This window comes from Excalfactoria chinensis, chromosome 4 (genome assembly GCF_039878825.1).
Source record: "Excalfactoria chinensis isolate bCotChi1 chromosome 4, bCotChi1.hap2, whole genome shotgun sequence".
NCBI classification, from domain to species: Eukaryota; Metazoa; Chordata; class Aves; order Galliformes; family Phasianidae; genus Excalfactoria; species Excalfactoria chinensis.
In genome coordinates this window covers 65,027,730-65,038,897 of record NC_092828.1, presented here as the reverse complement: position 1 = coordinate 65,038,897, position 11,168 = coordinate 65,027,730, and the positions used below count along the sequence as shown (strand labels likewise).

General features: G+C 34.0%; 1 protein-coding gene across 2 annotated transcripts in view; it reads right to left on the bottom strand.

Annotated features, from left to right (window-relative positions):
- Positions 1-206: 206 nt before the first annotated feature.
- Positions 207-11,168, bottom strand: part of FSTL5 (follistatin like 5) — a 232,486-nt gene continuing 221,524 nt past the window's right edge. For both annotated transcript variants that reach the window (XM_072335512.1, XM_072335514.1), the window contains one exon: positions 207-1,608. In XM_072335512.1, the coding sequence (XP_072191613.1) occupies positions 906-1,608 (703 nt within the window). In that variant the 3' untranslated portion in view covers positions 207-905. The remainder of the gene's footprint in view (positions 1,609-11,168) is intronic.

Genomic DNA, 11,168 nt, shown 5'->3' with positions numbered 1-11,168 from the left:
ATTCTCTGAGTTTTCAGCTTCCTAAAATGTATACATGTTTTTTAAATACCAGTTTTCTTCTCAGTAAAACTAAAGTTTTGCGTAGTCAGATACTTAGAATTTAGTTACTCTGAATAGGAAATTGCAGTGCTTCTCTGTAGTAGAACTCAGACTCCTTACTAGTCCCATGACATCTGAAAAACCCAACATCTAATCTTTTTCTTAAAAAAAAAAAAAAAAAGACTCACCATAAAAATCAGCTTCTTGAATTGCACTGATCAGAAAACTGTGCACTGCAAATATAATTTCTCTTTTTTTCTCTTTCTATGTCCCAATGCTTGAGACAAAAATTTGATAGTAAATGTTTCTCTCCAATGACAAGCAATCCTGTAGCCACAATGGGAATAAGTTATAGAATTTCTTTGCTTTACCTTTCTTGTGAGACTTTCACTTCAAGGCACAAAAATATTAAACAGTGAACTGGACAAAACAGGACATCCTATATCAGTTTAGCGAAAACTTGTACATCTCTTACTTTGTGTCTGAAGCAAAGCAAACCAATATTTGAATCATATTCAATTCTTCCACTTACAAATGCAAAGTATTATTAAATTCCCTGAAGATTTATGATTTTTCCTATTTTCTTTAAATTAATGCGTGGCATTTGTTATCAATTTCAATATGTGGTGATTCCAGTCAACCAATACAATCTTGGCTGATAGTTAATAAGGCTACCATTAGCAAATAGCTATTTTTTTAGTAACTTTTATGTGGAAATTGACTCAAATTGCATTCAAGTCAAAGAAATATCAGGCATAGAAGGGTTTAACAATTTCAAATGAAATTGGTGTAAATTTAAAGAATGCTATAATTTAAGTGCAACATACTGTAAAACTATTAATTCAGCAAATATTCAACATAGATCCTTATGCTTCCCCCACCCAAATTACTGTGTTGCCTCTCTCAACTTCAGTGATTTCACAATTCAACTTATTGAGCCGTCCATCCAGGATAAACAGAGATTCCTTGGAAGGGGTCATGAGATACTGACCAAAAAGGCCACTGTCTTTTATAAGACGGTTCTTACTGTTCCAAGGCCATTCGCCTGCCCTGACAGGCTCCTTAAGACTCTTCACCATTTTAACCTTGCCAGAGGAGAGCTCCACAAAGAGAACATCAGTTTGTGTACTGGAGCTACAGTAGATGTTGTATTGATGAGCTTCAGTGAATGATGGCTGAAAAGCTACATCAGATATGTGCAGATTTGTGTGAATGTCAAATGCATCCTGTATTTCTCCTCTCATTGTTATGGTCTGGATCCTCATGAGACCCTTTGCATCATCAACACTGACGAGGTAGTGTCCATCTGGAGAGACATGTGGTCTGCCTGTTACATCACCATTGTATCCAATCACAGAATCAGTAACACTATCCACTATAAGTTGTGGTAGAACAGCACCAGTGGTATCAGGTTTACAGCAGATAAAAAAAAATCCTCCAAGATGTGTATAAGCCAGTGACTGAGGAATGCAATTATAATCCTTTAAACTAATTGTCTTGACATATGACATAGTTTCAAGATCAATTTTCTGAAGCACAGGCTCATCTTTATGAAGAATAAATCCAAACCTGGAAGAAAAGCATAAAGTCAAAGAGTTACTGTATGCATCATATACAAATGTGGAAAGGTAATATAACGAAGTACATGAGTTAATACTTGCTGCAGTGTACAAATACATATTTTAGTTTCAGATGTATCAGAGATGAAATATTTTATACTATTTAATTTTCAGTGTTCTTGCAATTATATTTTAAATTGCGACAAATAAGATGCCTAAAAATCATTTCTCTGATTAACTGCAGTTTTATTTCTATAGACGCTGCAGGGAAAGTAAACATTACTCTGAATATCTATTCAGTTAAAACTTTTACAAAAGCTAGGAGGAAGAAAAATATTAAATACCAATAGATAATACATCCCACAAGCTTTTATTCACTTTACATTCTTCTTCAACTTTCTTGGGAACATCAGTTTTATCCAGTGCTCATTGTTATTCAGATAATTATTCTAATCTTTCTCATTCTAATTCAGCAGAAATGAATATCATACAAGAATTTAAGTTTATGCTTCCCAACTATCCAAGCCCCACGTTTCTTACATTTTTAAATGAATCTGTATGCATTTCCATATATTCAAGGAATTCTCACTCAACATGAATAATATGATTAAGCCTTAAAAATCTAGAGCTTAATGTTGGTAACATTTAAAATACATACTATATGACTATTATCTGTTAACCTGTAAGTTCTGACTGCACAATTTGTTGATTGTATGTATGCAAAAGCCAGTGCACTAAATACTAAAAAGTTACCACAAAGGTTATTAGTCTTGTTTATAATCTAAGGACAGTTCAGAGCACTCCTCTGAAGCAGCTGCTTTCCTTTTGTACATTTCTAAACATTTTACTTTGAATCTTTGATCCCAAGAATGAAGTTTTCTTGCTGCTGTATGATAACATATAATCTAAAAATACCTTTAAGATCCTATCCATATAAAGCTCTATGAGAACCACAATGTTTCAGCAACCAAGTTGTTTAAAATAGTACAAAATTTCACATTAGACTTTGCTAGCCCAATATATTCAGTAATCTTTGATTAAGGAAAAAAAACACGCAGAAAGATTTCAGGGCACTGCTCAGTCAGTTTGTCAGACGTAAGACTGGATTTGTTCTTCTTACCAAATTGGTACAATTTTCAGTGTATTTTTAATTTCAGCCCTACTTTCCAAAATCCTTGCATCCTGCTTCAGTATCGTAGGTAGGACCATAGTACTACAGAATAGAATAATTTCTGCTTTTCTTCCTCACCCCACCTCAACCCCCCCCCCCACTTTTCTTTTTCTCCTGGATGAGTATTAAATCAGGTCTAGCTATCACTATTGGTTATTAATATTGTTTTCTTATAACGTTAAAACTCCAAAGAAATTTTCTTGTTCAAAACTCACAATTTCACACACTGAGATAGTGTGGAAAACTTTAGCCTAGAGGTAAACACATTAAAAGATCAGCTATGCTAGCAGAATATTAATATGGTGAACTTAAGAAGTTTTAACTTACAAAGCATTTTACAAATATCACAGTAAGTGAAGCAAAAAGCTGAGTGAATTCCCTATGGCTACATCATGATCCACTGGCAAAGCCAGGGTGACAATACAAGTTACTGAATGTCCAACATATTTTTTTACTGATCATGATACAGGCTACCCAAGCCAAATCTTAAAAGAGAAAGATGGGAATAAGTGCCGATAATTAAAATACATCTTCTAAATAGATCAGTATAGATCATGAAATCCTGCTTCAAAATTTGCTTTGCTGCATACAGCAAGGATCAGTTGCAAATAAATTTTAGCCCATTGTCCAATAACCTAATTGCTGCCTTCTAATAACCATGTGCATCTGTCTGTACTTCCCTTCTTTTTGGCATTATGAACATCTTGGTGTGCCAGTGCCAGGCTGTATCCTGGGCTGCATCAAAAAAGCAGGCCCAGGAAAGAGTCCCTCTGCTCTGTGTTGGTGAGGTCTCACCTGGACTACTGCATCCAGATGTGGAGTCCTCAGTACAAGAGACATGCAGACCTGTGGGACACATCCAGAGGAGGGCCACAAAAATGATACCAGGGGTGGAATACCTCCCCTGTGAGGACAGACTGATGGAGCCAGGACTGTGGAGAGGAGAACACTACAGGGACACCTCATAGCAACAGCAACCTTTCAGTATCCAAAGAGAGGCAATAAGAAATAAGGGAACGGGATCTTCAGCAGAGTCTGTGGTGATAGGACAAAAGGAAATGCTTTCAAACTAAAAGAGGGGAGATTTAGACTGGATAAAAGAAAAAAGTTTGCTATGATAAGGGTAATGAAGCATAGGAACAGGCTGGCCAGAGAGGTGCAGGATGCCCCATCCCTGGAGACATTCAAGGTGAGGCTGGACGGGGCTCTGAACACCTGATGTAGTTGTAATATCTCTGTTCATAGCAGGGGAGTTGGACTAGATTACCTTTAAGGGTCCTTTCCAACTCTAAATATTCTATGATTCCAGGAATTCTAAAGGAAGCTTTGAAGTACAAAGATTAGCTGGAATTGAAAAACAAACAACAACAGCAAAAACAAACAAACAAAAAACCAACCCATATATAATAAAATAGTATAGTTTACCAGATCTTTAAACAATGAATTATCAATACTAAAGCACTGCCTTCCAGTGGTGTCTATAATCCCAACTCAGTGGGGACATTTCACAAAACTGATATTAGTGGAGTTTTATTGAGAATTTAGTACAAACAGCAAATGAATGAGCTTCCACTATTCCACTGTTTGGTTGTCATTTTATCTTTCTGTTTGTTTCACTTAAAGTAAAGCCAGACTATTTTGACAGGGTAAAGAAGTTGGCACTAGAACTCTATGTTTCATTCTGTCTTGTGGCTAGCTGAATTCAACCCCCAAAGCTACCATAATCTAATAACTTTTCAGAAGCACTTAGTTTTCCAGAAGGATTAAAAAAATACAGCCACTCATAATCATGCAATGAAATTGCGCCTGTCGCTTTTGTGCTGTTAGCCTGTTTTTTATGACTAGCCTGCTGGAGAACAAGTGATACTTTAGAGTAACTTCACTTTTCCCAAATGATTTATAGATAGATGGTGGTGCGCTTAATGCAAAATTTCCTCTTGTATAGATTGATCTTCAGAAGTCTCCCACTGTTCATTAAGCCCTGATCAATATTTATGAGAATCTCAACCCTCATGTCTCTTCTATGCAGTGAAATCATACACAATATCTGACAGCCTATAAAGGCATTTGTCAGAGTGCATATTGTGAACTTATGCAATTCAAGCCTGCAAGATATGAGAGGAAATCTTCGCATTTCCAATTCTTCATTTTATAGTTTATGCATATGGGAATCTGTAGCCTGTAGGCATAACACTCCAAATTGGAGTAAATACTAGAACTCAGAAATACGAGATTGTTTCTTTCTTTACTCACTCTCTCTATATATGAATAACAAAGATTTTAATACCAGACTTTCAACAATTTCCATCACATCAAATATTTTCAATCACATCATGACAAACTGTTAAAAAAGAGAAATATGAATAATTATGCTTAGCAATTCTATAGCACTTTGCATCTGAGGAGTGCATAGGGCTTGGCTTGGATGGAGTTAATTTTCTTCATAGCAGCTCATATGTTGTCATGTTCTAGATTTGTGACCGAAACAGTGTTGATAGAATACTGATGTTTTAGCTATTGCTGAATGGTGCTTACACAGCAGCAAGACTTTTTCTATTTCTTCTTCCCCTCGACAAATAGACTGAGGGTGGAAGAGTCTGGGACACAGCCAGAACAGCTTGACCAAAGACATTATGTGCCACACAACATCATGCTCAGCAATAAAACTTCCTGAACAGCCACTGCTTGAAAAACTGGCTGAGCACTGGTCTGCTGGTCATGACTCATGCTTTTGCATCACTCTTTTTTTTTTTTTTTTTTTTTTTTTTTTTTTTTTAATTCCTTCTCTTATTAAACTGTCTTCATGGCAAACCATGAGTTTTCTCACTTTCAGCTATCCCAGTCTCTCCCTCATCTCAGTAAATAGAAGTGAGATATGTGGTGGTTCAGCTGCCAGCCAGGGTCAGCCCACCACAAGGAGAGAAATAAATTATGTAACTTGTCCAAACTAACTGAGTGGAGTTAAGTACAAAATGAAACAGTAACATCTACATGACTGAATGTCCTATTTTCTTGTTTTTGGAGGCACTGGGGGCAGGTGTGAGAAAGCAATTAAAAAACTACTCTCACAATTAAGAGTGAAATAATTAAAATGAATAGAGTTAACAGCATGCGATAAATGACTAAAGAATCACAGATTCATAAACAATGTAAGGGACCTCTGGAGATCATTTGGTCCCACTGATAAAGCAAGTTCCATACAACAGATCACTCATGAAAGTGTCCAGAAGGGTGAATATCTCCAGAGGAGACTCCACAGTCTCTCTGGGCAGCCCATTCAAGTGCTGTGTTACCTTCAAAGTAAATAAGTTATTTCTGTTTTCTTCTTTCTGTTTAGACATGCTTCTATTTTATTTTATTTTTTTCTATTTTTTTATATATTTTTTTCTGTAAAGGAGAAATTTCAGTGTTATGCAACATAAAATATCAGAAAAAATGTGAACTTTTTATGAAAATGGATATGAAATGCATTCACTTTCTTAAACAGTAGTGATATTTGTGTTTACTAGAAAAATGTTCAGTGTAGACAAATGAGTTATTTTAATGCTATTGCTAGGGGAAAAAAAAACACAACAACAGAAGTCTTGACACTCAATTACTAGAATGTAGTTTAAGAATGGAATTTAGTACTCGGATTTAGGTAACTGTAGGCCCGTATGTAAAGCAAAAGCAGTGAGCAGTTAAGACATTCAACTACCCTGTTGAACAGCTGTCATGAAAACGTTTATGCTGAGACTTCCATCTACAATGGCAGTGACAGAATTTTGTGTGGTTCTGATAGATTTCAAGTAATACACCCTAAAAAAATAAAAAATACAAAAACTATAAAGAGGTGCTTCAGACTAAGCACATTTGCAAAATGGTTACAGTGATTCAATGGGCAGTGCAATTTAGTATTATATTTTTTATAATCTGGTCTTTTCAACTAAAAGAATGATACATGAACTAGGAGATTGTAAGTGACAAAACCAATACATGACAGAGTGGAGGATAATAATGAGACCTTTAGCTATAGAATTAGGGAATTAGGGATCACTTCTTTTTTTCTTTTTCTTTTTTTTTTTTATTTATTTTTCTCTTTTTTTTTTTTTTTTTTTGAACAGGAAGTACTAGTCAAATAAAGCATGAATTAACAGTAGGATATATATTCCATACAAAGTTCCAAAATCATGTGAATTCTGACATCACCTCTTCAAAACAGTTTTTTGCAAAGTATCATTTTTTCCAACTTTCACATTACACAAGTAAGATTCTATCTCCTAAACCCCAAGAATAGCTGAGCAAGAAGCAAACATGGAGCTGTCAACAAGAAGTAAACTCACAAATTAGTTTCCCAAATGTTGCTATTTTCTTCCTTTACACAAACCACATACACTATTTATGAGTGTGACTGTATTCATAATAAAACAGGAAATGTCTAAACACTGGTTAAAAAGTAATGACAACACAAGGAAAGCCTGAGGAAAATACTGCTAGAAATGAGATTATTATTGTCATTATTTCTGAATACTTCAACATTAAACTGTATCTATGGTTGAGTTCAGAAAAATTGATAGAGTAGAAAATTATGTAAATTATATCAAACACTGATATCCTCCTTTTTGTTTCTGGCCCTACATCCACAGATTATTTCCCTTGAGTCAATAGCCATTTTGTAAAAAGATCAGAGATCAAACACTTAAGTAAAATTATATTCTCAGAAAAGAAGGTAAGTAAAAGGTAAAGAAAATGAGACGAACTACAGTGAAAATTATTAGTACCAAGAAGAAAAAAAAAAAAACAAAACAAAACAAAACAATGCAGAACTTTGATACAAAGTAGAAGTTTTTAATTTGTACAACTCAGTTCAATAAAATGATCAGAAACTTTATATGCTCTACCTCAAGTGAATAACATTGATGTTTAAAACCATTCAACATGCTGCACATTAGGGACTATTACTCAAAACTTATGCAAAAAAGAAAAAAAAAAATCAATACAGATTCAATATAGTTCTGCTTCTACAAATCTTGATTGAATTTGCCCCAAGTAAATGTCATTATCAGCTAATGAACAGTCTGTTAGATGATTTTGGTAGACTCTGATTCTATAAAGATCTAATGCAGCAATGTGGGAAAGTACTATTTAAACAAAATTCTAAAATAAAAATGTGTTAAATACCAAACCTCTTTTTTTTTTTTTTTCCTGATGAAATTATGAGTAAATTATCCACTGTAGTTCTGAAGAAGACATCAGAAAGAAAATTATTCAACGCTGCCTTTACTATTCTTTATTAGAATTATTCTTCACTTTATATGCATAAATAGATGATTCTCGGGAAGATTGTTTTCTTTTCCTTTCTATTTTTATTTTTTAAATCATAAAGTTCTTGCATTCATATCACTGAAATTATCACAAAGTTAATTTTTCTCACTGCAATAAATCTTTTAAATAAAATTTTAATACACAAGATTTTTATTGTCATTTTCTATGTAATTCCTGTGCTATACTGCACAAATGAAATACTTCTCTCTAAATATTTTATCTGAAATTTAGAACCAGATTAGACATTTAGAAATCGGAAAGACTTCCAAAATGAAAACTATCAGCACTGCAAGGGCACACAAGTCTCACCCTCAGGACTTAGAAAATGATTGTTCCCAGAATAGTTCATTAATGACAAGCTGCTGAGAAAACATCTTTAATTTCTGCAGTTCAGAAATGGTTGTTTGATGATAAAAAAAGGCTAAGTGGATTTTGTCTGTTGGCCATTGCTCATCAGCATAAAATTTGTTTTACTTTTGGGTACTGCAACAGTCTTTGACCTTTGAAATTTCCTTCCCTAATTTTGTTCCAGTTGTTCATTCTGACATTATGCTTCACATTTCTGTTTTGCAGCAGAAAAGACTTCCCCCTGTACCTGCATATAACTGTGTTAAGCACAGAGAATCTTCCTATTGCTGTAAATGAAATATTTAAAACCCTGTCAGAAAAAGTTATAAATAATATTTTCAGCAGTAACATGTGACTATGATAATGTACCTTTGAAATCTTAACACAGTAGTTGTAAGGAATAGGAATGAGAAGATCACAGAGTCAAAATAAGAAAATTAAAAACAGAACAGAAGGTTGCAAGGTCACCCTGATGGAAAATGAGCAATTTTTGCCTATAAAAACATCATCACTTCCATTTTTGTTAAATGAATGAAAAGGTCAGTTCGGATATAGAATAAAATTTGATGGCAGTACTCTTTTACTACTTTTTTTTTTTTTTTTTTTTTTTTTTCCCCCTTTCAGGTTTAGATTGTACCTGCAGAGCATTTAAATTGTATCTCACTCAAGATCTATAGAAGTGAAATGGAGTATATGTTGAAGAATATCTCCAAACAAACTATGTCAAGGAACTAATAAGAAATTTCTCAATAGTTATCCCCCTGATATGATGGATTCTTCAGACAGTTTTTCAGGCTTCACTGGAAGAGCTCACTTCTTTTAACACAGCCCAAACAGTCTGGGATTTGAATCATGCATACACCTTTGCACAGTGTACTGACTGTCCTGGTATTTCAGGGTAGCAATAATGCCAGAGTCTATGAATTGCCTGAGGCTTCTGTTACAACAGATGTCTATGAAGTACATTTACACTATTGCAAATTGATTACAGTATTCACAAGAAAATAATCCATGACATTTTATGACAAAGAAAGTATATGCTTAAAATCCGGGAGTATATGAAACTATTTGTGCTTTAGGGGACTAATTCTCAGCAAAAAAGAAGAAAAAAGAAAAAAAAAAAAAAAAAAAGGAATAAAAAATCATAAGAATTTTGTTTTTTGTTTGTATATTTTAGAAAAGGGGAGCAAACAATTTAACAACAACAAAAATATCACTTCATTGTAGAAACAATGAGAGTCAAGGAAAGGGCTAGCTACATTGACACAGTGAACAAAAGACATTCCGAAAGATAGCCTTGAATGTCAGTACAAGGAATGATGGAATTAAGACCTGGCACACCAAAAAACACAGTAAGGGCATGGTGGGCAGATGTCATGGAGAATGCACGGGAAGATTTGTACATGCCAAAATAAATAGTCGATTCTTGTAGAAAATGAATAATGAGGTAGAGATAAGGAATGTAAAGGTGATAAATTATGTATGTCAAAACATTTCCCAAAGATCTTCATTTTCAAAATGAAGCTCACCTACTCTGATATCAGGGGACATAAGAACATTGAAAACAACCACAAACACTAAACTTTAAAACTTTTTTTTGCCCTGTACTTTATTATTATTATTTTTTAATTAATGACCCAAATTAAAAGAGTACTAGACTGTACCAAAGCAGATATTTACTCTGTTTTAAAAATGTGATTGATTTTTTGGAACATAAAAACATAAGAGATGACATTTCTATTGCAAATGTATGATCAGCAAGGGAAGAACTGAGGCACATTGTGGCAAAGTTGCTGTGTTAAATTATTAATGCTTGGGGGTATTATTTTTGTTATCATTGCTGTTAAGATAGAAGTTAGAACAGTTTATCAACAGTTTATCTACAAGGAAATATTGCACATTGACAGTTGGGGACACATGGAATGAACACTGTCAAAATAGAGTCTATCACTGCAGATTTTGAAGTTTTCTTTGATTCATATAAATACACAAGCATCTCAGCTTTACTAAATATTAGAAGATATAATTTATCACAATACCACATAGAAAAGAATGTCCTGAATAATTTTTTTCTAAATGCTCAAATCTATGAATGTACAAATGAAAATTTGCAAATGGATTTTCAGTATTCCAAAGTCATGAGTGAAAAAACACAAAGCCATAAGGGCTGCTATGAAGAAAAATAAACTTCATATCAGGCATACATGGCTTAACTTCTAGAATAATCGAGTTCTGGAAGTTAATCAGTAAACATACAAACTCTTTGTTATTTGCATAATTTTTTAGACCTTCTCAAAGTTAAATTAACCCTTACAGATTGATTTAGTTGAAACACCAATGAGTATTTAAAGTAAAACATAAGGAATTTTCTTTCCATCGCCAATAGTAGCTGAGCAAGTTTCAGAGTACTTTCTGAACCGAATCTCTCAGTCAGTATATCCATCATAGTATCTTTAGAACAAAGACACAGTAAAATTTACTATTTAAAAAAGAAGATTGCAAAAAAAGGACATCTTGCTATCTTATCTCCTTTCTCCTGAGAAGTTCCTGTGAGCTTGTTCTTCAAAAAGAACACATGTAAGTACCAAAACAGACCTTTTTTTATGTGAGTGAACACAGGGAGGGGGAAGGAATGGCTACAGGTTTCCCACTAAACACTACCAGTTTACAGAGATGGGAGATAGTACAGCATGAGCCCCTGAACCTCTGTGTGTGCACTGCTACTGTGGAGGATTTACTGAAAGATT